This window comes from Tenrec ecaudatus, chromosome 2 (assembly GCF_050624435.1).
Source record: "Tenrec ecaudatus isolate mTenEca1 chromosome 2, mTenEca1.hap1, whole genome shotgun sequence".
In the NCBI taxonomy this organism is placed as follows: domain Eukaryota; kingdom Metazoa; phylum Chordata; class Mammalia; order Afrosoricida; family Tenrecidae; genus Tenrec; species Tenrec ecaudatus.
In genome coordinates, this window is record NC_134531.1 from 218669358 (window position 1) to 218696542 (window position 27185).

Sequence of the window (27185 nt, forward strand, 5' to 3'; positions counted from 1 at the left end):
ACCGGACAGTTCTGCTGTCCGTCTGCTCATGGGGACGCGAGTCGGCTTCGGCTCCATGGCAGTGTTCAATCACTTTCCAGGTGAGCACTGCTACCTTTAGACTCAGAAAATCAGCAAACTCCCCCAAAAGTTACCGACGAATTCAAAGCTAAACCTGAAAATAACATTCTGAAACGCAACGGAATAGACCTCAAATTCTGTTCCTCTCTGACTCTGGCTTTAGGAGCCTCCTCAAAGCGCCTGGATTCCAAGGTGGGTGGACGTGTCATCCCGGCGACGTGCCCTGAGACAGCACTAAAACGCTTGTGGAAGCAGCTCCACAGGGGGATGTCTAGTCCAGGGTCGGCAAACTGCAACGAGAGCATTGTGCGGTTCTTCCAGAACGTACATGTAGCTCTGAAGTCAAGTTGAAAATAAAACCAACAGTTTCGTTTATAATGTTACGTTAAATCTTTATTTGTAAAAATATATTGCTGATTCTCGAATCATTTTTATATTGTGTGAGGGGCAGGACTGGCTCTTCCATCTCAAAAGTCTGCTGCGTCTTGGTCTAGAGTACTAAAAGGCTCACATCCCTAAGTTCAAGTGTATGCCAAGCACCAGGGTTCACTGTAGCCGATGAGCCACAGCCAGAAGGCAGGAGCCCCCTTCGTTTATGACATCATCGGGCCCCTCAAAGGACTAGTGGGGAGAAAGAAAAGTTCCGTCACGTTCCACTTCTGTTCTTCCACCAACTTCGGACTGTCCCTCCGAGAGGAAGAGACAAGAAACCCTGCCGCGCTGCGCCGACATGGAGGGACCTGGAACGCTAGGCTGAGGGCACTGAGTCGGCCAACAGACGTGCTGACGTGAAGCAGGCCAACATCTGGGGACCAAGCCTTATTGGTGGGCACCTGGGCAGGGTGGGGCACTTAGGGGAGCTGCTTCTGTGGGTTACAGCAGCAGGGGGGGCGGCCAATAAGATGAACTCAATCAGTGTCACAAAGCTGTCCACGGAGAGACGACTGGAAAAGCAACATATTTCATGAGACGTACTTTTTACCACAATAAAAACATACACTGGATACATACAACAAACATGTTTCTGGAGGAAAATCTGGATCCGTGTGTTTTCTGTTACAAGACGCAATCCACACAGGACTTTTCCCAGCTTGCTGATGGCCCTGGTCCTGGGCACCTCCGGCCCCGGCTTTCTCTGTGCACGTGGGGTGTCCCCGGTGTGCAGAAGTCAGCTCTCCTCAAGGGTCCAAACTCGGGGTGCTGTCACTGCTGTCACTGAGCCGGGGATGTTTTTCTTTGGGCTCACAGCACTGAGGGTCTGCAGGAAGCTCTGCGACATGAAGAAACAAAGTCTGCTAAAACACAGTGGCTTCTTTAGATTAAGAGCTGATGTTTACAAAATCAATTGGGTCCCCAAACCCATCTGTAGACAATGGGACATCCCCTCACAGAAGGGTCACAAGGAAGGGAGGAGTCAACCAGGCGCAGTATAGCACCGATGTAACGTGCAGTATTCCTCTGGTTCCTTGAGGCTTCCTCACCCCCACTGTCGTGAATGCAGTCCTGCGTTTCACTGCAGGCTAGACCGGAGCATGCGCACTGGTGCACATAAGCACTCACAACACACGGAATCCGCTCAGATAAACCCCTCAGGAACAGAAATGGGAGTGGAGGAAGGTAGGGGGTGAAGGGGAGGAAGGGGGAGCCGATCGCAATGATCAAAGCTTAAGCACCGCCCCCCCTCCCCCAAGAACACGAGCAACAGAAACCATGGGGGAAGGGAGACAGTGATGAGTATAAGATATGAAAATAATAATAATGTATCATTTATCGAGGGGTCATAAGGGTGGGAGGGGAGGAAAGAAAGGAGGGGGGGAAGCTGATGCCAAAGGCTCAAATAGAAGAAAATGTCTTGGAAATGATGATGGCAACATACGTACAAATGTGCTTGATATAATTGATGTATGGATTGTTGTAAGAGCGGTACAAGTCCCCAATAAAATGATCTTTTAAAAAAATGTAAACTCAATTGAGTGTCAAGATAAGGAACCAATTATTGGGCAGACCCTGTGTAGCTGGAGGAAGAAGGCTGTGGGCCACTGGTTCAAAATGAGCGTGGCTGGGGTGGGGTGGGGACTAGCAGGTCATCGTGACTGGGGAGAGATGGTCCAGGGGGAGGCCCTGCAGCGCCCAGGGCAGGGCACAGTGCCTACAACAGAGCACGGGGACCCAGCCCGAATGTCAACACATCCTGAGCTAGCTTCCCAAACATCTCCCGGCCCCACCCTCTCCATCTCTCTCCTTGGTGGCTGCTTTTTCAGGGAGGAGGGCCATCTTGCCGAGTCATAAACAGGCAGCCCGAGTCCAGACGATGGCGCTAATCTAATCCCGGCCTCTCAGAACTCACTGGACACCAGCGGTGTCCACTTCCAACCAGGCCAAGAGAGCTGTTTTCACCAGTAAAACGGTCACTTACCTGACTGAGCTTCCTCTGCGGAGGGAGTGGAGGTTACACTGGACGCCACGGTGTCGGTTTTTAATGGCGTCAAGTTTATTCTCCTTGAGTAAGAGAAAAGGAGAGAAGGGATGCATCGTTCAGTAGGGTGTGGATGATTTATGTAAGATGCCGAACTTAGGACCCTGGAGGGAAGGCACTTTGAAAGCTCAGCTGATCGTCAGGCACGGCGTGGGATACCGCACTGGATGGCCTGCTTCCTCTGCAACCTTGTAAGGACTGCCGATGTGTCTTGGGCGAAGTGCGGCCAGAAGGCTCCTTCAGAAGCCAGCATGGCAAGGCTTGGTGCCACACACTTTGGACATGTTGTCAGGAGAGACCAGTCCTTGGAGAACGGCCATCCCGCGTGGGGAAGCAGAGGGCTGGGAGGAAACAGGAGACCCTCGGTGAGATGGACCGACACGGTGGCAGCAGCACTGGACTCACAGAGGGCAGTGCCTGTGAGGGCGGTGTGTGGGCACAGGGCCACTGTGAGCAGGCGCACATGACCATGCCCACCGCCAGGATTGTTTACACACTGAGTCCCACTACCGCGTGCATCACAGTAACTGCCAAAGGTCTCAGGCCCTGTGTGCTGTCACCCACACTCCGGCTATCAAACACGCCTCCTCGTTTGGAGGCTCCAAGACAGCCCCGGGGCTTCTGGAAACCCACTCTCGCCCTCCGCCGTTAAAGCGAGGAAGAAATGGCAGCAACTGCGAATGCTTGGCAGCAAGGGTTCTACGTCCAAGATATCTGAAAGGCCTTTCCTTTACAGAGCACAGAGCTGCTCTTTAAAATGCACCGGTGGCTCCACACCCAGTCTCGAGTCAAGAGCTCTGGGCTAAAACTGGAGAGCCCCAGACTCCTTGTGCCCCAAACCTAAACTGTGGTCCGACAGCTTCAAAAGGAAGAAGAGGGAAACTGTAATGGAAATGGACTTGGAGTCTTTAGTGACAAACAAGCTTATCTCAAACACACAAACTCACCACACATCTTCCCTCAAGCCCGGCCCCAGCAAAGCTCCCATTCGAAGCACCCCGATAGGAGGGTGAGGAGGCAGCAGGCTGGGTGGTGAGGAAGCAGAGATTCAAAATAAGGAACATGAGGGCTAACTGCTGCTTGACCACATGGGGGCAGCAGTGAGAGCCCAGCTCTCCAGCTGCAGGGCGAGTTGAGCGTTGGGACAGGAACGGGGGTCTGAACGGAGATGGAGCCAGAGGACACACCTTCTGTCCTGGAGGGAAAGTGAGCCTGGCACAAAGGCTGGCTGAGAGAAGAGGGCTCTGTGAGGAGGAAGCCGGCGTTCCTCCAGACCTGCACAGCGTGCTCTGGGGCGGGGAGGCGCAGGGAGTCTGCACGTTAGCCTACAGGTGGGAACCGGGGAGGCCACAACCAGGAGACACCCTCAGATCTGAGGACAGCTGGCTGGAATCTCACCTGTAACCGCGACAAGGACAATTTCTTGGGGTGTCAGCAGCTCTTACCGGGGTGCTGTCTTGCTCCAGGCCTGCAGCGTGTTCAGAGTGACCCTGCGGGGCTGGAGGGCTTTCCCGCCAGGGCCACTAGGCTGTGGGATCTTCTCCTCTGCAGACCCTGGCAGGGCGCCCTTGAGGCTGGGTGTGGTTGAGAGCGTGTCCTTGACTGCTGCGAGGGCTGGGGACAGCTTGGCCTTAGGTGGGGTGGTGCTGGGACTGCTAGGGTCCTGGGTTCTACTGGTGGGGGTGCCTTCCGCCGACCTGGGCCCAGGGGAGGACCCTTGTTGTATCTGCCCCTTTGTTTTCTTTGCTGTGTCAGGGCTTCGCAGGTCCAAAACGGGCTTCTCTTTCAACGGGACTCCCAGTTCGTCCTTTCCAAATGTCACAAACGAGCAGTAACCGTCCGTGGAAGAGATGGCCAGGAAGGCCCCATCGCTAGACCTTGTTCCCAAAACAGGAGAGAGAAGTCAGACTCCCTGCCGAGGTCCGCGCCCCACATGGCATGTCACCACCCAGGCCGAGCACCACTTCTGAGGGCCAGCACTCTGCACCATGCCCATGTGGGGAAAGAACCCCCACAGAACCCAGGACCTCAGCAGTCCGACCCCACCTCAGTTGCTTAGATGCCCGTAGCACACCTTCGCTGGTACCAGGTTTCACCCTTCTGAAAGGGAGACGACCTTTCTTCAAGGTCTAAAGGACGAGCCAGCCAGAAACTGGGAGTGGCCTCAGACCTCGGCTAGCACCCATGCTGCGCCCACTAAGTGCAAGCGATGGCATCACAGGGCTGAGACAGGGCACAGAGCTGAAAGCAGAGAGGAAGAACGGCCTCCAGGGGGCAGTGTGGGAGACCCAGCAGTTGGCCCTATCAGGCAGTGGGACCTGACAGACGGGCGTGGGCTTTCTCCTGAGGGGCAAGCCTCAGAGTCACCCCTCAGTTTATTAAAGCTGGGTGAGTCCCATAGGGAAACCCGAAGCGCATCAAACCAGCTGCTATGAAAGCAGGAAGCAAATGTGATGGGAAACTACCGATGACTTCCCCACACGCTGATTCCTTTTTTAGAAGAGGGGGTGGTAGTGGGAAAACAGCCATTGGTGCTGTCAACAGGCACTCTCACCTACGGCCTGTTGCGGGCAGCCTGCTCATGCGCCAGCCACTGGTTAGCAGCTGCCGGGCGCTTCCGAGCCAGCCAGGTGGCAACCCCAGCCACGAGCAGCGGGGCCAGGGTCAGACTGAACCCTGGGGTTTTCATGCACTGATATTCGGAAGGTGATCAAGCTCTTCCTAGTCTATCTGAGTCCAAAAGCTCCGTCCGCTGCATGGCGACGGCAGCACACAGCACCCAGGGACAGTAGGAAGGCAGGTGGTGTCAGCAGCCACTCACCATGAAACATCGCTCAGGGTGTGGTAGTGTATGTTAGACACGTAGCCAAAGGGCAAAGACTGCTGGGTGTCATACAAGAGCACGGAGTCCTCGGAAGCCACCGCAAACACCATGCGGTACGGCAGGTTCATCAGCTCCGGGCCTGCGGTGAGACAGGGGCAGAGGAACGGAACAGCACCCCCACCCGCCCCGAAAAAACCCCCAAACAAACAAGCAAAGCGTATTCCGGATAAGGCAGGAAAAATAGACACGCACTTCGATTCCATCGGTGTTGCACCTTTTCAGAGTGACTAAACTGAACCAAATCTAGATATTCACCACCCCCTTTCTTTCTCTTCCTGGTGACTTGCCCCAGAGAGAAACTACACAACCAGGCTGGTTCTAATGGTACCTGCTTCCACTGCCGGCCTCAATTCAAAGTAGACTGGACAGCAGCGAACAGCAAACGTTGCTTTTCCGGGACAGGGAAGATGGGCGATAGGCCTACAAGGAAAACCAGAGATTCGCAAGGAGGCGCTGCGCTTGGACAGCAACAAAAAGGCAGGGGATCGCCGACATACCTTTTCAGGTTTCTCCGGGAGAAGACATAAGTGGTGTTGGTGACGTTTTCACCAGCTTCCACACATCCAGCTGGGGGAAAGAAACAGGTGTATTACTGGTCCTCGACACACAAACTCCAGCTACACAGTCCTTTGGATTGTAAACCACTTTCCCCTAATGATGGGCTCTGACCCATGTTTCTGTGACTGAGGACAAATATACATTTGTCGCTGCCACTGTCGGACCTCACCCTTATTCCAGCCCTACCTACCTGTGACCTCCTTCTAAGAACTCAGCAGCCCTCCCTCCCTCCTGTGCCCTCTCGAGCCCTGGACGGGAAGCGCCTACAGCCGGGAACTCTGGCTACAAAAGACCTTAGTTTTAGGACCCAGTCAATTCCCTGTGTCTAATACTCAACCCCTCGCCTCGGTCCAGCTTCCTGGACTCCATCTGGGCCTCTAGTCCTTTGCCCTCTAGTTGCCCATCTCAGTGGCCTTCCATAGTCTGAAACTCGGGCCTTTAGCTATCTGCCTGAAGGAGCCAGGAAGCAGGCAGGAGATCTAGTCCTCTGCTGAAGTCGCCAGCCCTTGAACAATGTCTGCCTTTGTTCTGGGAACAGCCTGCTCAGGGGAGCTCTTCAGTACCCAGACCTCAAACTCTCTCATTGCCATCCAGTTGATTCCGATGCATAACGACCCAATAGGACAGGGTAGAACTGCCCCTGGGGTGTGTGTGTGTGTGTGTGTGTGTGTGTGTGTGTCTGAGACTGTTAACTCTTTATGGGAGTATAAAGCCTCGTCCTTCTCCCAAGGAGTGGCTGGTGGTTCCAAACTGCTAACCTTGAATTTGAACTTATTTCTTTATACATCTGCACGTGTAAGTCATTTTACATATAACCATTCCACATACTTATATATTCAGGGGAGTAGAGAAAGTATTAAGACACTTTTTTTTTTAAACAACGACTTTCCTGCACGGCTACCTTCTCCTCATCTCTCTTCCATCTCCCAGGGGTCCATGTCAGCAGCCCCTGCGCTCATTTCTAAATTTCCTCCAGGAGAACAGTCGTTGCAAGGGGTTACACCGATCACATGCATACACATACATGGCAGGCGCTTGCCTTGTCTTCTCATCCAACTGCTTTTCCACATGTGCTGTTTACCCTTTTTCTCACTCTGCTGTTCTCAAAGACTGTCGGCTACCTGGCACCACCACTCTTCTTGAGCAGGGTAGTAACAGTCACTGGTATGGGCATGCCCTCATCTGTTCACACATCCACTTTACGACTTTTACCGTTAAGCGCAATGCTTGTAATATCTAGCTCTGACCCAGCCTCTTATAAACTCCGCTGTGGTTGAAGGAAATCCGTCTCAGACATGGGACAGATGTATGTATTTAGCTGCTACCAGATGTTTCTCCAGGAGCTCCGGTGGGAGAGTGGGTTACAGGTTGGGCTGCTAACCGCCAGGTCAGCAGCTCAAAACCACCAGCCGCTCCTCTGGAGAAGGATGAGACTTCTACTCCCACAGAGATAATCCTGGAAACCAACAGGGGCAGTTCTACTCTGCCCTACATGGTTACCATGAGTCAGAATCGGTTTGGTGACAGTGAGTTTGTTTCTTGAGACTTGTTTTCCAAAAAGCTGTAAAAATTGACATTTCCCGTGGCAACAATTTCATTCTTAGACCCATCAGCAATAGGTTTTTGTATTTTCCTTCCCCAATCTGAAGCGGTATCTTGTTATTATAGCACCTTTGTCTTTTCCCAACTCTTAGTGAGGCCAGTTCGTTCTCCTGTAGGTGTTTACTCCTCTGTGAACTGCACCCTCCACTCACGTCTCCCCTCTGTGCTCGCTCTCCCTCCTCTTCCTCTCGCTCTCTGGGGCGTCTTGTCAACTTTGAAGAACGCACTGTGCATCTCTTCTGCTACTTCCTGCACCACATATATTATTTCACACTCTATCATTTCATTGAATTGGCTTGTCTTACCTTTAGACAGTTAAGTACCGTCCATTTGAATAATAGTCAAACGGGACATTGATTTTTTTTCTTTTTCAGGACATTGATTTAAGAACTCCTGGGATTCCAGTCTTACTTAGGTCTTCCTCATTCCTGTACTGTCCTAGATTTTCCTGCACGAGTTTTTGTTTTTTTAATTTGATGTATTAAGTCCACCTGGAGTTCTCTGTTGTAGATACTTATCTTAGGGATCCAATTTCATTTTCTTCCAAACTTCTGGCCACACCAGCACATACACTCAGTAATTGATTCTTCCCACTGGAGTACCACAAGGTCATTATTACATTCCCTTATATCCTAGCATCTTTTCTGGATTCTGTTCTGATCGATCCACTGTTCTCTTCGTTTACTATAGCAATACAGGATTAATCTGATAGCAGTAGTAGGTGACATGATGAGGCAACACCAAAAGCCAAACTCACTGCCATCGAGTTGCTGTCAACTCAGTGTGACCCCGCGGCAGGGCGGAACGACCCCTATAAGTTTCTGAGACTGAAACTCTTGGGGTTTTTTGAGAAGTATAGAGAGGTTTTATTAAGGCGAGGGAAGACCGAGACTGCAATTCTTGATGGAAGTAGGAAGCCCGTCGTTCTCTCGATGGTGAAGAAAGATCTTCTTAAATATTAATTTTCCTATTTAGCTTTTTTAAAAAAGCATTTAGTCTTTTAGATAGAGCTGGGACTTTATTCTATTGTTAAACTTGGATGAATTGCATTCTTTTTTTTAAATCATTTTATTGGGGCCTTGATGAAATGCATTCTTATAGTCATTTTTTCTCCTTGGTTTCTCTTTCTTCCTTTCTCTCTGGTGCTTCTTGTCAAACAGACAGACAAGTATAGCCGTCTCTAGTGGAATCAGACTAGAAAGCACATCAGTGCGTTCCATCAATCTTAAGAACGTGATAAAGCTTTCCACTTGTTCAGCACTTGTTTCACAATTGTCCCGTAGATTCCTAGTCGTCTTCATAAAGGCCCCGGACCATTCTTATTAAATTCACTGCCGGGTATTTTATGGGTTCTGACTACTGCAAGTAGTTTTTCTTTTTCTATCTTTAAACACGTATTGTTAATACAGAAAAAGATAAGAGAATCATATATTTCACAATATCAAATCACATGATCACATTCTTTTTTCTGAGAGTATTTTTTAATACCTCAAGTTTTCTAGAGATACAATGAGTCCGCAAGCAGAAAGTTTTACCTCTTTTCTTTTTAAAATTTCCCCCCTCTTTTCTAATCTTTATAATTTCATTTACTAATTTTCGCGCATTTACGTAAACCCTAAAGATTGGGTTGAATAACAATGATGATATCAGATACCCATCTGATACCTACTTCGAGTGAAAGCTTTTCAAGAGTTGCCATTGCTAAGTGTTGTGTTGCACTGAGCTGCTGTTGTTGCTACCTGCCGCTGAGCCGGCTGACTCACAGCAGTCCCATAAGTAACAGAAGGAACCACTGCCCAGCCCCGTCCCAACTTCCCTGTGACTCGTGGTTAAGCCCCTTCCCGTAGCCATGTCGGCAATCCGTCTCATCGGTGGTCTTCCTCCTCTTTGATGGCCCTCTGCTTTACCAAGTATGGTGTCAGTTTCCAGGGACCGATCTCCCCCGAGAACATGTCCAAAGTGTGGCATCCTTACTTCCACAGAGCATTCTGAATGTACTTCCTTTAAGACAAGTTTGTGTATTCTTTCACCGTCCGTGGTACTTTAATATTCTCCAACACCATAATTCAAATGCACCAGTTCACCTTCAATATTCCTTATTCACATGCATCTGAGGCACCTGAAAATACCACAGCTTGGATCAGGTGCACTGGTACACAATGACATTCCTTAACACGGCTCTTTCTGTTATCCCCGCAAAGGATTGGGTGCGACTGTGCAAACAGGGTATTTGAAAACACTGACAGAGGGGTGGCCATCCACCGGACATTTAAGTGAGCCATCTCAGAAGCACAAAGGGCGAGCATCTCGGTACCACTGAGAAAGATAAGCCACAGTGGAGTGTCTGGAGGATCGCCGTCTGAAGTGGCAGAGGCTGAAGCACGGAGCTCATGAGACAGAGCAGAAAAGCAGCAAGACTGTGAGGCCGAGTGGTGCGCTTCCTGGTGCACGGGAACAAGGCAGAGGCCATGGGACCACGTGGCTGAGACCAGAGACATGGCTGTCAGCGTGGCTGAAAAGATGCTTTCCAGGCAAGAGAACCGTATCCTGAACGTTTTGTAACCTGTTAGCTTCCCTCATAAACTACAAAAGCACCAGTTCTGTGTGGGCGCATTATTGAACCCAGCAGAGAAATGGGGTGCCCTCCAAGGGATGGATGGTAAAGACAAACGAAGGATGGAAGCACGTCTGACCTGTGCCCTGTAACAAGAGGCCGTGAGTGGAGGTGGAGTGACAATCTGCTCCCTTCTGCGGAGCCAGAGGACTGGCGTGGCCCTCACTTTACTGAATGTGGCTCCTGTGCTCTTCCGCACATTAAAGAGATCTTATGCAGGTCTGCCCGATGCAATGCCTCCTTTGATTTGACTGCTGTCTCCATGCGCAGCGATGGTGCCACCCAATGAAATGAAACCCTTTGCCACTTGAGTCTTTTCTCCATTTACCAGGATGCTGTGTAGTAGCCCAGTTCTGAGGGTGTGTTTTTCCTTTACGTTGAGTTGCGATCCAAATTGAAGGCTGCAATCTTTGAATTTCATCAGCAAGCGCTTCAAGTCTTCCTCACTTTCAGCAAGCAGGGCTGTCATCTGCATACCACAGGTTGCTAACGAGCCTTCTTCCAATCGGATGCCATGTTTTCCTTCATATAAGTCAGCTTCTTGTATTATTTGCTCAGCATACAGACTGCATATGTCCGGTAAAAGGATATAACCCAGATGTATACTTCTCTGAATTTTAAGCCATGAAGTAGTCCCTCCCTTGTACAGTTTGAAGAATGGCCTCTTGGTCCATGTACGAGTTCTGCATGAACACAGTGAAGTATCCTCAAATTCTAATTCATCTCATCGTGATTCAGTTTAATTCTTCTCATCGCCACACAGGCGAATACCTTGGTATATTCAATACAACACAAGTACACATCTCTCTGATAGTCTCTGCCTTCAAGCAAGAGTCTTCTGACATCAGCAATGATATCCCTTGTTCCACATCCCCTTCTGAATCTGCCTGAACCTCTGGCAGTTCCTGTCAAAGTACTGCTGTAACTGCTGCTGGATGATCTTCAGCAACATTTTCCTTGCGTGGGATATCAATGATATTGTTCGAGAATCTGGTCTTATAAAATTCTATCATGCAGCATCCAGCTTCATTTCTCATAAGAACATTATTTTCCAACTATTGCTCCTTCCTCTTTAGTTTCCACCTTTCAAATGCCCATCACCAACTATTAATACAACTTGATTGCATGTTTGATCGATGTCACACTTAAGTTGGTAGAAGCCTTTAACTTCTTCATTATTAGCTTTCTTGGTGGTGGGTGCATTTGAGAAAAAGTTGTATTAACTGGACCTGGCTCTTCTGCTCTGTCTCCTGGTCTCCACTCCACAGCCTCTGGTGCCTCTGATCTCGGTCTCTGCCTGCCTCTTCAGACAAGAGATTTTGAGGGTGTTCCACTTCTGATGGTCCTGGGATTTCTCTCTCTTCCTGCCAAGACATCTCATCCCAATAGCCAGGGGAGTGGCGACTAAACAATTGGTGGAAGTTACAGAGATATGGATAGAAGAGCCAGGTGAAGAAATCTCTCTCCACAGTAGATCTTAGAATGATCTTTTTTAAAAAAACATTTTATTAGGGGCTCATACAACTCTTATCACAATCCATACATATACATACATCAATTGTATAAAGCACATCCGTACATTCTTTGCCCTAATCATTTTCAAAGCATTTGCTCTCCACTTAAGCCCTTTGCATCAGGTCCTCTTTTTTTTCCCCTCCCTCCAGAATGATCTTTTAAACAGTGAGTGTGACAGCATTCCTCTTGATTTGTCATTCCAAGCGTCGCAAACCATATATAATTGACTCAAAAACAGCCCCAACCAGTTCATTTAGGCTCACGAATATCTAGGATATCAATGTTGATGCATTCCAGTTTCATTTTTGACAGCTTCCAATTTTCCTTGATTGGTATTTCACACACGCCATGTTCTGATTATTAATCAAAGGTCCGTGGAAATACTTGGTCCAAAGGACTAATGGGTGACACAAATGCCAGCCCCTACAGCCCTGAGATGAGAAGATCTAGATGGTGGCCAGCTACCACTGGCAACTGCGATGAAAGGAATAACAGATAGGAGGTCCTGAAGAGAGTAGGGGGAAAGATATAACACAAAATCCAAAATATGAACAAAGATCAGGCTTACAGGTCAGACAGAGGGAGACTACCCCAGAGACCATGGCCCTCAGTCACGCTAACCCTTTAATCCACTCACCTACCCCCAACCACCCCCCAGCTCCTGTGGCTCAACTTTCACTCAAACAATAGACAGGCCTACTTGGTGCTCTCCGACCGACCAAGGGCAGCATGTGCCTGGGGATAAAGCTCAGCAGGGAGGAAGGACTAGGACAGGAGGAAGGATGGCATGGGGACTGAGGTCAGTGTCATGAATAACCAAGTTGAGCCAGCCATTGAGCAGAAAACCAGTTTGCTCTTCAAACACACAAAAAGTCTTAAAGAAAATGAACTTTGCATTCAAATATCAAAGGAAAGCTTAAAAATGAAACAGGGGTGACAGCTTCACCAATTCTGAACACACAACTTATGACGGAACGTTAAGGTTTTGGTTAACTGTGTGTGATGTGAATGCTGTTTAAATAGAGAAAATCGCTCATTAAACAAACCTGGTGTGAGAAGCAAAGAGCCATCGGGCGTGAAACTAAGCCTCCGAAAGAATGACTTCATGCTGTCGTCATGAAACATCCGGTAACTTCTCGCCTGTGGCACAAACACTGAGCTATCATCCCAAATCTGTACTCTCCCATGAGAGCCTTCCCAGCTCCTGGAATTTTGCTTTGCCATTTATTATCAACAGAAACTTAAGGATATCGCAAATCAAGTACTCATAGGAAGCACTGCAAGAGGAAGTAGTCATGAGAACACAGGGCCAGGGCGATAAATAAAGCGGTGTGTGCACAGGAGCGCATCTCTGTGCCTGTTTCCTTCTAGCTTCCTGTTAACTAATGCTGGGATAGTATTCCTAGGCCAGCAGTTCTCAAACCTCACTATGCCCTAGAATCAAGTGAAAATAAAAAACAACAGCAGAGACCCAAACTCACTGTCGTCGACATGGACTCATAGGATCCTACAGACAGGGTAGAGCTGCCCTGTGAGTGGCTGAGACTCAAACTCACCGCCGCCGAGTCGACATGGACTCATAGCGATCCTACAGGCAGGGTAGAGCTGCCCTGTGAGTGGCTGAGATCCAAACTCTTTGCAGGGGCAAAGTCCTGTCTTTCTGCTACAGAGCGGTTGGTGGTTTCAGCCGGCTGGCCTTGTCGGTCACAGCCTAACAGGTAACCACTACACCAACCATTAGGAGATTTAAAAAAAAAAAAAGACTAAATTAAAAAACTACCTACCACCAGGCAAATGAATCAGATCTCTATCTAATCTAGCGATATATTTTGTTAATGCTTCCCACGTGACTTCACAAAGCAGCCAAGGTTGAAAACCGCTATTTGATACCATTAGTTCAATCTAGCCTCCAGAATTCCTGGTTCTCTTGAGACCATGCTCTGTTAACAGAGCCTTCACTGTCTGGGTGATTTGTCCTGCGCTGGAGGCCAACTCTCTACCTGCAAGGAGACTTGTGGCTTGGGGCTTCCGAAGGCCCAACTAACGCACTGTTCAAAAGCACAGGCAAAGCACTACCTACCTCTCCTTCGGCCCCTATTCCGGACAGCATCTTGGAAACGTTAAAGGCCACGCGTTTCTTCTGGGTGGTGTACACCCGCAGAACCCTGGAGGAAGAACAGAGTCTGGTTGAGCCTCTGTAAGACATGCGTTCTTTGCATGCAGAAACCATCTATGACCTAACCCAAACACCGCTCGCAGCCGGGGTGGGGCGCATCCGGGACGTCATCCAGCCCAGCTGACAGCACGCACCTCACTAAAGAGCGGCAGTTCCAGCCATCGCATCAGGGCGACTTAGTGAAATGTCTGACCAAAGAGAGCGGGCTCATCTTAAGTTGATCACTTTGAGTGGCCCATGAAAGATACCATAAATACCCTTGGCAGGAAGGCGCTCGCCCACCCTCTGCTTAAACGAGCTCCAGTCTGTAAGGCCATTTGCCAAGGCTTTCGCCCTTAAGTAATTATGACGCAATCTAAAGTGAAGGCCATGATTTGACTGTTTTCATTCAGTGCTTGAACTTCTCAAGTAAAATGTGGTGCAGGCCTGGACCTGCTTTCCAACTGAGGAGAGCTGGCTGCATGTTCATTTGTATGGCTACAAAGAAACAGATTGTGTTGAGCTGCCCTGTTTTCGGAGACTGGAGAAGGTGAGGAAAGCGCCTGGCAGCCCATGTGTCTGTTGAGAACGCATGTTCTTCCCGCCAGGCAATCAGATTACCTTATTCCTGACTGCCTGAATAAAATACATGTATCCAAAAATGAACAGCACCTCAAATATACAGGCAGCAGGACTTTCTGTAAAAGAAATAAACATCCCCTAATAAAATGATTAAAAAAAGAAACATCAACTCTTCGATATTGTTTTGGTTGCCATCTTGAACTCATCTGCCTTTATGAAAAGTAGTTTGATAGATCTTCATAAAGAGCATTTCAACTGTTTGTGGGCCTGTGGCCCCTGGTTTTTTTTTTTTAACTCTTTGCTCCAAGAATGCAATGAAATACAGCCATATCAATAAACACAAACCAAGACCTCCTCTCAGATATAATATACTTTTACTTTTCACATTAATTTCATTTATTGTCATTCAAATCAGTGTATCAGTACACTGTAATCAGCAAGTGAAATACATGGTCCACTCCCACCATTAAGCAATCATTTTTGTTTTTTTAAAGTCTCCTGTGAAAGGTCAAATATAATTAAGAGCCAATTTGATATTAGGAAGCTCTTCCTGCCTGCCTTCCCCCAGTCAGTAAAGCCTCAGTGAGAACAGACGTGGGTGAGTGTGTCTTGAGACTAACAGAGGAAAGGACTGGAGCTAAACCATGATTTATATACCAGCTTAGTCGTGGTAAGAATCCCTCTGCAGAAAATTTCAAGTAAATACTGATGGGGACCATTTGGCAAACCCACATACCTGTCACAACTCAAGGTAGCAATGTATTGGCCCAAAGGATCCCAGGTGACTCCTTGTACATAACTTTTATGTTCATTAAAAATTGATATCTTCTGTCCTACAGGAAGATTTTTTAAAAAGCACACAACAGCATTACCAAAACCAGCTCAAACACAAAGGGTATGTATTATGATTTACATATCATTCCCTCCATGCCAGGCCACAAGGAACCCTAGTGGCACAGTCGTTAAAGCCCTTGGCTGTGACCTGGAAAGGGTTGAGCCTACCAGCTGCTTTGGGGGTGGGGGTGGGGTGTGTGTGTGTGTGTGTGTGTGTGTGTGTGTGTGTGTGTGTGTGTGTGTGATACGACAGTCTACTTCACAAAGACTTACACAGCCCCAGAAACTGCCTGGAGCGGTCCCACTCGTTTGGGGTCACTATGAGCCAGGATGGATTCAACAGCACTAGGGCTGGTTTTTCATGCCACGCCCTCATTCAGCAGGCAGTAACTGAGAGAGCCCCTGTGTCGGACTCCACAGACAGAGATGACCTCACACACGCCCTGGCTTCCAGGAGCCCACCGCTGCAATCGGGGAGAGACCATACGCAGGCCCCTACAATACAACTGGGAGAGTCCTGGAAGATCAGGGAGAAGAAGGGATACCCAACAAAGTAGGGCTAGTGTTCAAGAGGAGCTCGGACCTGAGTGCAGTTCACCGAGTTCGGCAGACAAGGGAGGAGCAAAGGAAGGGAAGAAGAAAAGTATTCTAAACAAACCCAGGGTTTCGGAAATGACGATAGGCAACCAGAACGAGCGAGGTGGTAGGCCAAGACTGACCAGAAAAGAGACACATTCTACAGTGTGCAAAACCCACATCAACCCAAACTCACTGCCATGGAGTCGATGCCGACTCTTGGCGACCTTACAGGACGGGGTAGAACTGCCCTGTGGGCTTCTGAGACTGCAACTGTGGATGAGGAGAAAGCCCCACTAGAACGGATGGTGGTTTCAAAGTGCTGGCCTCACAATCCGTAGCCCAACGCATGAGCACTCCAAGGGGCTCTGGAGAATCACGGAACGCAAGCTGGGAAGTGATCTGCAGTTTACAAGAGGACACTGAGGTTTAGAAAAGACTTCAAAAAGGGTTACCAGTAGGTAAGAGGTACAAACTCGGCTGCTGACTAAAGGGGTGAGTCCACTCAGAGATGCCTCGACAGAAAGACCTGGCTCTCTACTGCTCAGAAAGCAGCACCGAAAACCCTGTGGAGCACATGCTCCTTCAACACTCATGGGAGCCGAATGGACTCCAGGGCAGCTGGTTAGTGGAGAAGGGATATGGTAGACCAGGAGAGGAGAGAGAGTGCAGGGGCGGGAACCAGAGCAGCGGGGATGGGAATGGAAAAGGGAAACCATTCAGATCAAACCGGTGCACACAGCAATCAAGTCTTAGCCTTTCTGTCAAAGCAAGCAAACAAACAAAACTGTCCCTCTCCCCTACTGAATGGTCTACACTGCCTCCCATATTTCCCCATCTTACCTTCCATTCACTCAATGCCCTGCCATCTGGCGCTCCCCAGTTCTCCTTGCTGCTCATTAATGTTTCCTAAGGTCTGCCTATTGAAGATCTCAGCCTCGATTCCACGCCCCTTACTCTCTCCTCCTTCCTGAAGCTTGGGAACACAGAGGAGACACTAAGCCGGCTGGAGGTTGAAAAGAAGGCTTAGACCTGTGGGGGCTTGAAATCGCCAGTGGGGAGAATCGGAGCCCTGGTGGTGTAATGGATACACACTGGCCTGTTAAGCACTAGGTCAGTAGTTTAAAACAGCCAGCTGCTCCAGGGGAGAAAGATGAGGCTTTCTACTCCTATAAAGAGATACAGCCTTAGAAACCTACAGGGGCAGAGCTACCCTGCCCTGTGGGGCTGCTCTAGTTGGAATTGACTTAAAGACAGTGAGTTTGAGTTTTAAGTGGGGAGAATGGGAAGGGGACTTGAGCCTGGTGAGGGAAAGGAGGAAAGGTCAGGGCAGACACCAAGATACCCCTTCCTCTCACCCCAGCCCCACAGAGGCTGGTGAGGATGACTTTCAGTGGTCTAGTGAAAAGGTACACTGTAACAGTGATCCAGGGCTGGGGCTTGTCCTGATGGGTAAGATGGAAGTGCAGGGGCCCAAGGGGTGGACTGTGCTTGTAATATAGGGAGCAAGCTGGGCAGAGAAAGTAACAGAGGTCAGACGGGGCTGAGAGGCCCGGATCCGGGGCTCAGGGCTCGGGGAGGAGCAGAGCAGGGAGACTGAGGTACTGAGAACAGGAGGATAAGATGCGGTGAGCAAACAGGACATTTGGTTCCAGTGAACAGTGCTACAGCAGGGAAAGTCACTGAGGGGCAAGATCTGGTCTTCATTTCCATACTCCCACCCACACCCCTACTCTTACTCGTGTCCCTAGCCTCAGAAAATGGAAGCGGAATGTGGCCAACTTAGGCCACAAAGCAACCCATCCTGTCAGCTTTTTCTAGACATCCACGTTCCTCACACTGGCCATCCATCAACTACCACCTGGCCTAGGCCTTTATTGCTTCTCTCCTGAATGACGTTCCCTCCTTCCCTGCCTTCTCTTGTGTCCCCCTGTGGACAGTTCTGCACGCGACAGTCAGAGATCTTTTCCCACAGCAACAAGAACCTCGTGCTCACTGCTCAGCATCCTGTCTCACTTAGAGTAGACTCTGAAAGCCGGTCCCTGGACGATGAGGCGCTGGGACCTTCGCTGCCTCTCCTTCCCCTGGCCCTGACCTGTTCCTAGGGCATGGCGGTGAGCTACCCTCGCCACAGAGCCGATGCCCATGCTGTTCCCATGGACTGGGATGCTCCCCCTGACTCATTCACACAGCCAGCTCCCCAATGCCTGTCCACGGGCCACCTGCAACTTCCTCTGACCACTCCGTCACCCTCCATCATGACCTGACAGTTTATCCTCCTATGGATCGTCTGACACCATCGCTGAGATGAAGCCATTTCCTTTGTGGCCTGCATCCGGCCTGCAACAGTGCATGCCAGCGATGTTCAAGGTCATGACCAGCGGCTGAAGGAGGGTCCACCCTAATACTCATATACACTCACCGCCATCGAGTCAACGCTGACTCAGTGACCCGACATGGTAGGGCAGAACTGCCCCTATGAGGTGCCAAGACTTAACTCGTTATGGGAACAGAAAGCCCAGTCTTTCTTCCACAGAGCGGCTGGTGGTTGCAAACTGCTGACCTTGAGAAATTAGCAGCCCGGGCAGTAATCACTACATCACCAGGTCTCCTTGCAGGGCCCACCGAGACACGGATATTCTCCAGGGCGAGGGCCAGCGCTGGGGTCAAGATAAGCAGTGGCACTGGATCTCCGCCTTGACCACCTGTCGGGGGCTGATGAGGAAGCGGGTGGCAGAGATTCAGAACAGCACAGGGTGGCGTGGCTGGCAAGGAACTGGGAAGAACGAGATGTTTACACAACAGTTGGAAGATGGACTGGCGCAGTCTGCGGCAGAGGAGCATGCCAGCTCTGCTTCCTGATTCCTTCCCAGGGCCCTTGGGGGTGGGGGACAATTAGCCCTCACATTGCAGGACAGACGAGGAAAAAACATTTGAGAGAAAAGTCATGGTTTTGTAAAAACTGCAGGAAAACGACATTAACCACATATTACCTTTGGGAGAAACGACTGAAGTGATCAAGATTTCATCTCGCTTATACCCATAATCAATGCTCATGGAAGCCGTAGTCAGGAAATCAAAGGACACAGTGCATCAGGCAAACCTGCTGCACAAGACCTTTCAGCGTGTTAAAAAGCAAGGATGTCACTTTGAGGGCTAAGGTGACTGACCCAAGCCACCACGGTATTTTCAATCCCCTCATTCACATTTGCAAGCAGGGCCACGCCTCAGGAAGATTGCAGAGAACTGATGCCTCGCATGGTGTTAGTGAAGGGTACAGAAAGTCACAGAACAAACATGTCTGTCTTGGAGGAAGTACAGCCAGAACGCATGCCTGAGAAGCAAGGATGGCGAGACTGCATCTCAGGTGCTTTGGGTAAGTTATCAAGAGAGACTGTCCGTGGAAAAGGATACCATGCTTGGGTGAATAGAGGGTCGGAGAAAGAGAGGACGACCCGCAACAGGATGGACCGACCCAGGGGCTACAGCAATGGGCTCAAGCATACTAAGGCGGATGAGGAGGATATAGGACGAGGAGATGTTTCGTTCTCTTGTACCCCAGTCACTTTGAGTCAGAACTGACTGGCTGGCACCTAACCACCACCACCTTTGGGCGTTTCCCTACCCTCTCTCACGCTCTTCTACTGGTGCTCCTGCTGCTCTCTCCCCTGTCACCTGGGAGATGACCCTGCTGGCTGCAGCTGTCGAGCCGGCCCCTCCTCATGGCGACCTCCTGCTGCCCAGCCCTGCGCCAAGGAGGCTGTGACCAGACGACTATGAGTTTCACTGGCTGGTTTTCAGGTGAAATGTTGATTTTATTAACATTTAAGGTAATTGGGTTAACATCTACATGTTTGTTTGTTTGTGGCTGGTTTTCAGAAGGAGACCGCCAGCCTTCCTAGTCCATCTTAGTCTAGAAGTTCAGCAGAAACCTGTTCAGCATCACAGCAACATCTGAGCCAGCCCCACTGATACATAGCAACTGTGCAAAAGGCGCACCAGGGGGAGTTCTTTAAAAACAGGGAGCAGGGGTGCAAGGTAGAACCCATCACAATGATCGACGTATAACACCCCAAACATCCCCCCAGCGAGGGGGCTGAACAACAGAAACAAGGGTGAAGGGAGACAGCGGTCGGTGTAAGATATGAAAATAATAATAAATCATCATTTATCATGGGATCACAAGGGTGGGAGGGTGGGGGAAAGAGGGAAAGGAAAGAAGAGGAGCTGTTACTAAGGACTCAAGCAGAAAGCAAATGTTTAGAAAAATTATCTTAAAAAAAACAGGGAACGGGGAGGGGGGTGGGGAAGTCCTTTGCCTTGATTTCCTCTCATCTCAAATTGAGACCTGGTCTGACACCCACTATCGCTCAATACTCCATCATCGGAATGGCTTATTGATCTCCCTGAGTAAGCTCCATGAGGGCCTGTCCTACCGACGTCTGCACCGAGCGGTGTGCGGTGTCCTCATCGACCTTGCTCAGCACCGCCAGCTCACACCATGGCGGAGCTTCCAGCAGTCTGACTCGGGCCCTGAGAAGTGAGTGGGGCCCGCAGCACATGGGACCGGTCCCTCCCACCCTCAACCGACCATTTATTTTATTTCACGTGAAGATGTTTATGTTCTTGCCTTCAAATACATTACAGGTTATTTTTAGACACTTACAATTAATCCTTCCCCACCCCGCCCACCACATACAAAAATGCATTACCTTTACTGACGTCCCACATGATAGCTGTGTTGTCCACAGAGGCGGAAACCATTGAATTCCCGTCGGCTGCCCAGCAAATATCATAGACATCTTCCAAGTGACCCCTGGAATCCAAATTAAAGCCGGGAGAACATAATTACCGTATATACTCATGAATAAGCTGAGTTTTCCAGCACATTTTTAATGCAATTTTTGTGGTAAAGTTGGTGCTTCGGCAGATATTCAAGTCAGCTTATACTTGATTGTATGTAGTGCCTCAAGGAGGGAAACTGTCAAAAATGTTAAAATCATGCGCTAGGACCATGCCTTACAGGGATTTTAGAAATCCCCACCAGTACTAAATTGGCTATTTTCAACAGATTCTGTTTTACTAAGGAACATTTCACATCTGAAGCTAAGAAGAGCCGTTTTAATCATGATTTTTTCCCCTTCTAAGTTTTCTCTGGCAAACGTTTTGCTTACGTCAACGTCTGATGTGTGCTATGACCATCAAAATGCAGTCAGACCTTAGCACTGCCCCGTCAGTCCTATGGTCTCCCATCCTGTCACCTCAGAGTTTTGACCACGGTCCAGTTCTCCTTGTTCAGCTGTGCCTCATCATCATCCTGGAAAGCAATCTGCTCGGGCTCCTTGTTGTCATTCACCTTCCACAGCAGGATGACAGCGTCTGGAGAAGGGGCAGTCAGGGATCAGCAGGCGGCACTGAGCACTCTAACGTGCCCTTTCAGACCGCACTCTGGCCTCCGGGCCGTCGGTCTAAGCAACCATCAGGAACAAGCGGTTTGCCTTGGCAACTGTGGTTAGCTGCCACTGAGTCCACTCAGACTCACAGCCACCCCACGAGTGACGAGCAGAACTGCCCATAGGGCTTTCCGGGCTATAACCTCTTGGAAGTAGGTCACCTGGCGTGCCTTCTGAAGTGTTTCTGCGTGGGCTCGAACCACCAAGCTGTCGCTTAACTGTCTGGATCACCCAAGGTCCCCACTATTCAGACTGCACTCACACCAAACAGTGGGTCCCCAGGCCAACCCAACACCACTGCAAGGTGCCTGCCACGTGAATGAGTCTGAAGGTATGCGCACCAACAGTGGGATGAGGGAAACACACAAACAGACCCCAGAAGCCAAGAACCACTGATGAGAGAAAAGGCCAATCGCTCCTGGCTGGGCAGCCTAAGCACTGCCACCAACTGTCTGGATATCTGATCAATCGGACCCCAGAGTCACCATGTGATATTTTCACCTGATGACAATTCGGCTTCTGGTGTACGAATGTCCCAAACAAAACACCAAACTCACTGACATCAAGCCAAAGGCAGCTCATGGCGATCTCTGTAGAACAGGGTAGAACTCACTGGCCCTGTGACTTTCCCAGACTGTAACTTTGTGAGACTAGGAAGCCCCGTGTTTCTCCCAGGACAACCCCCAGGGGAGGTTAGATGGATAGAAGTAACCTCATTCTAACTTGGAACTGTGGTCATACACTAGTCTAGTGAACTTGGATAAAATGAGCGTGACTCTCACAAGAAAGACTAAAAACAGGCTTCTGGTCTTCAAGGCCAAGGGCCTGGGTAAAATGAATGCTACACTGTGCTGCCTCACAGAGGACAGCCTAAGGGCCAGGCTCTGGAGACATTCCTTGATCCCCACCTGGCCAGGACCCACACATACTGGATCTCATGACGTGAACTCAATTATGCCGCTTTCCCTCTTGCTCACAGGAACTGATTTATTCTGTTTTGTCCTGGCTTCTCGACTGCTTTGACATTAATGTGTGGTTGGAAGGCTGACTTGTACAGGAAAGTTTATCACATGTCAGCAAAAGCAACAAAGCGTGAGCCAATCCACCACCACCAAACACACACAACGTGGAAGGCAGTCTCTACGCCTACTAATTAATTACACAGATACCGGGGATGGACTCTGATCACTGCAGACCTAATGACCAAACAAGGCTGGCACAGGGGCCTTTGCATCTGTGTCTGCAAAGCACAGCAAGCACCGTTCCTGTTTCCAAACCCGCCCAGTGAAAGCATGTGGGAAAGGAGCCATATCAAAGAGCTCATCTCTACCCCTCACTCTGACCTCCTCCCCAGAACATTATTTTACTCATCTTCAGGGATGGGGAATGTGCAGCCCAAGGGCCATATAAAGCCTAAGAAATCATCAATACCAGCTAACACCACATGCCTCACCAAAGAGAAGTATTCTTTTTTTTTTTAATGGAGTCTTCTCATGAGTTTTTGTTGCAGTGATTGCCCTTTTGTAAACTTTTCATTGTGAATTAGATGGGGGATTACATATCAGGTCATCATTTTTGTCTTCCACAACTTTTTTAAATATCATTTTATTGGGGGCTCATATAATTCTTATCACAATCCATACACACATCCATTGTGTCAAGCACATACGTACATATGCTACCATCATCATTCTCAAAACATTTGTCTTCTACTTGAGCCCTTAATATCTGCTGCTCATTTTCCCCCTCCCACTTCCCTCTCCCCTCCCTCATGAACCCTTCATAGTTCATAAATTATTTTGTCGTGTTACCCTGTCTGACATCTCCCCCAGCCTTCTTCTCTGCTGTCCATCCCCCAGGGAGAAGGCTGTACGTAGATTCTTGTAGTCGTTCCCCCTTTCTACCCCATATTCCCTCCACCCTCCAGGCATCACCTCTCTCACCACTGGTCCTGAAGGAGTCATCTGTCTTGAATTCCCTGTGTTTCCAATTTCTATCTGTACCTATATACATCCTCTGGCCTAGCCAGATTTGTAAGGTAGAATTGGGATCATGATAGTGGGCGGGGGGGGGGGGGGAAGCATTTCAGAACTAGAGGAATGTTATATATTTCATCGTTGCTACCCTGCACCCTGACTGGCTCATCTCCTCCCCAAAACCCTTCATTAAGGGGGTGTCCAGTTGCCTACCGATGGGTTTTGAGTCTCCACTCTACACTCACCCACATTTACAATGTGATTTTTTGATGCTTGATACCTGATCCCTTTGAAAGCTCGTGGTCACAGGCTGGTGTGCTTCTACCATGTAGGCTTTTTTGCTTCTAAACTAGATGGCTGCTTGTTTACCTTCAAGCCTTTAAGACCCCAGATGCTATATCTTTTGATAGCCAGGCACCATTAGCTTTCTTCGCCACATTTGCTTATGCACACGTTTGTCTTCAGTGATTGTATCAGGAAGGAGGGCACCCACTGTTGATTTTTAGTTCTTTGATGTGTGATAACTGGTCCCTCTATACCTCGTGGTCAGACAGGCTGGTGTGCTTCCATGTGGGCTTTGTTGCTTCTGAGCTAGATGGCTGCTTGTTTATCTTCAAGCCTTTAAGACCCCAGACGCTATATCGTTTGATAGCTGGGCACCATCAGCTTTCTTCACCACATTTGCTTATGCACACATTTTCCTTCAGCAGTCGTGTTGGGAAGGTGTGCATCCTGGAATGCCAATTTAATAGAACAATGTGTTCTTGCATTCAGTACGTGCTTGAGTGGAGGCCCAATGTCCATCTGCTGCCTTAATACTTAACCTAAAAATATATGCACATAGATCTGTTTCCCCACTTATATAAATAAATTTACATATGTACATCCCAGTCTTTAGATCTCTATAAATACTCTTTGTCACCTAGTTATTTCCTCTATTTCCTTTTACTTTCCTTTTGTTCCACAATCATGCTCAGCCTTCATTTAGGTTTTAGTAAGAGAAGTATTCTTTCTCTTGATTTGCTGCTGGTGATTTTGAACTGCCAGCCATGAGGATCTCAGCCCAACGCATAACCATTACACCACCAGGGCTCCTCCAGCCACCACATTAGGAGCAAGTTACTTCACTGTTGGACCAAAATAGATGACCAATGTCTCAGGTCCTCATTTTGTGCAGCCCATGGATGATATGAATATCCAAATGGCCTTTGGCAGAAAAAGGTTCCCCACCCTGGACCTATATGTTCGATGAAGAGGGTCCCATGGCCTCTGTAATAAAAAGGCATGGCCAGCTCACATGTCACAAAACACAGAGAATTTGTAAGAACAATACTCACCATCTCCTCCTGAGGCTAAGATTTCCCCATTTGGAGCAAAACGCACAACGTTGACGGCTTTGGTATGGCGAGCAAGATTGGACAAAAATTCTACAATGGCTTTTCCATCTGGTCCTTTTTCTACTTTCCAAATCTATTGATACCAAAACATGTATTAGGAGAGACATATATACTAAGCAGCTATTATACCGTGCACCCTGAACATCATTATTAAAAGTTTATGCTAAAAGCAGTCTATTTTCAAAAGGGAAAGTCTAGTTTTCCACATTCAATTTTAAATTCAACATAAACTATAGTCCCAAGGCCTGCCCTCCTCCATTCTACCTCTAACAAATTCCCTAACAGGAACCTGGCTCGGAATTCTCAACTGAGGCTGCCCACGGCATCAATCTACGGCAGCTACTATCTAGTTGCCTCTGCCTCATGGTGACCCTGGGTGTGTCAGAGTAGAGCTGTGCTTCAGAGGGCTTTCAGTGGCAGGTTTTCCCAAAGTAGATCACCAGGCCTTTCTTCTGAGGCACCACTGTGTGAACTTAAACCTCCAGCCTTGCAATTAGCAGTTATATATGCTATGCACATATTCCACCCAAACTCACTACCAGTGAGTCAATGCTGACTCCGGGACAAGGTAGAACTGCCCCTGGTGAACTGGCGGCTGGTGGATTTGAAGTACTGACCTTTCGGTTAGCAGCACAACATGTATGTAAGCCACTACGCCACCAGGGCTCCTGGTATGTTCCACCCACCGACTCCCTAAATCTATTCAAAGAAAGTGGCTCTCTGGCTTGCCTGGCTCACTCCAGGCCCTGAGAATTTTATCCTTCTGGACTGGATGACCAGTAGTGTGCATCTGACAAGTTTAGTTTACAAAGCGGAAGGAAGAAGGCTGCAGCAAGCGAGAGCAGCTAGGTTTTGTCTACTTCTCTCCCATTTACCCTGACGGTGGTGTCCACCCCTCCAGAGGCCAGTCTGTGGATCTGTCCAGCTGTCCCATGCTGGAAGTCCAGGCTGTACACCGGCTCCTTGTTGTGCCAGGCTATTTCACAAGTGATGACTTTCATCCTTCTGGGTCTCAGAGTGGCAAAAGGTTCTCCAGCAGCGTTTTTTCGCCCAAAGAAAAGATAAAGCTGGAAGACGCTGGCAAGGGGTTGAGTAACCCTACTGCAAGAGCAAACATTTTTGGAGGGCTTAGGAGTCAAAAAATGGGTTAAGCACTTACAAGGCACGTTATCTGGCGAAAGAACGTTCACGTTAGCATCGAGATGGAACATTTGCCAGGCTCGCTGAGCCACGGCTTCTAAAAGTTAATGGGTCTCCTGCTCCGACCGGAAAAGCGAAATGAACACACCCAGGCAGGGGCCCAGGCCGGGCTAAGCCACCCCCAGCCCGCCATTGTGGGAGTTGTGCCCTGAGAATCAGCGGAGGAGCCGCACGGGGAAGGGGCCAGGGTCACGGGGAGGGAGGAGACCCCCTTTCCGGGGACGAGCCGCTCGGCCTGAGAGGCCTAAGCCGGGTCCAGCAGGGTGGAGGCCGCTCTGGGTCCGGCCTGGGAGGAGACCCGGTGCCCGAAAGCTCGCCGCCCGCTCCATCGCCAGTCCCCGCCGGCTGCCCGCCCCGCCGGAAGCGCCTGTGGCCTGGGGCCTAGTCCATTCCGGCCCGAAAGGCCAAGGGGACCGCCGAACCCGAGCCCTACAAACTTACCGTCAGGACTTGGGTCACTCAGAGGTTCCGCCAACCCATACCGCTGCGCGCGCGTTCATTCCCGCGCGCCGCAGGCCCCGCCTCTACGTGGGCGGGGCCAAATGTCGTCCCGCCCCCGCCGCGACCCTGCGCAGGACAAGCCTCTCCTGGCCGAGCCCCGCCTCGTTCCCGCTGGGCCCTAACGCCCGCCGAACGCTGTCCGCGTAGCTCCCAAGGGCTGCCTGACCCCGCGGGCTCATTGATTCGCTGCCAGACTTGCTGCGCAGATGCATGGATGATTTGTTTCCTTGCTGATTTATTCTCTCAACAAATATTTATTGAGCGTGTCTTACGTGCTGGACACTACGCTGGCATCAGAGAAAGCGAAGCGTGTAGACAGATGTGCCCTCAAGAAATGTACTAACTGTTATCATTGGAGAGAAAGATTCCCTCCGGATTCATGGATAGACGCACCCAAAACTAACAAAATAGGGTTCGCTTACTGGAGCAAACGTCTGACAGCGATACCTTTTACCAGACCCCTGAGTGATGTATCGCACTCCACTACTAACCTCAAGGTTAACAGTTCGGACCCACCCAGAGACCCCACGAAAGAAAGACCACTACGGAGCGATTCTCTTCTGCAGCATGGTCCTCACCAAGTCTCCGAATCAACTCAATGGGCAGGGTGTCTTTGTTGTTGTTTTATTAAATACTTTTATTTGGGGCTCTAACATCTCTTATCACAATCCATACATTGATCCGTTGTGTCAAGCACATTTGCACGTATGCTGCCATCATCATTTTCAAAGCATTTTCTTTCTACTTGAGCCCTTGACGGGCAGGACGTTTTATACTCTGTATTAAGGACCAAGGAGCCCTG

At 49.5% G+C, this 27185-nt stretch overlaps 1 protein-coding gene across 2 annotated transcripts; it reads right to left on the bottom strand.

Annotated features, from left to right (window-relative positions):
* Positions 1-426: 426 nt before the first annotated feature.
* On the bottom strand, positions 427-26413 carry CHAF1B (chromatin assembly factor 1 subunit B). Of its 2 annotated transcripts, XM_075542313.1 has the most exons (14): positions 26324-26413; positions 25558-25783; positions 24623-24755; positions 21118-21235; positions 20569-20672; positions 15183-15279; positions 13790-13874; positions 12756-12849; positions 5918-5987; positions 5749-5840; positions 5358-5499; positions 3982-4413; positions 2477-2559; positions 427-1330 (listed from the first exon to the last, which is right to left on the bottom strand). In XM_075542313.1, the coding sequence occupies exons 2-14, from the start codon at positions 25681-25683 to the stop codon at positions 1239-1241; spliced, it is 1668 nt and encodes a 555-aa protein (XP_075398428.1). In that variant the 5' UTR covers positions 25684-25783; positions 26324-26413; the 3' UTR covers positions 427-1238. The 2 variants fall into 2 exon arrangements, with proteins under 2 accessions (XP_075398428.1, XP_075398427.1); XM_075542312.1 differs by lacking the exons at positions 427-1330; positions 2477-2559 and adding an exon at positions 2577-2877.
* Positions 26414-27185: the final 772 nt, after the last annotated feature.

What these genes read in the sequence shown, in the direction of transcription:
- CHAF1B (XM_075542312.1), bottom strand. Translation starts at nt 25,683, where the DNA reads ATGAAAGTCATCACTTGTGAAATAGCCTGGCACAACAAGGAGCCGGTG. An exon ending in CTTAGCCTCAGGAGGAGATG is followed by an intron (nt 21,236 to 24,622) that starts GTGAGTATTGTT and finishes CCCCTTCTCCAG; the next exon opens with ACGCTGTCATCCTGCTGTGG. An exon ending in TGGAGCAAGACAGCACCCCG is followed by an intron (nt 2,878 to 3,981) that starts GTAAGAGCTGCT and finishes GTTTCCTCCCAG; the next exon opens with CCCTCTGCTTCCCCACGCGG.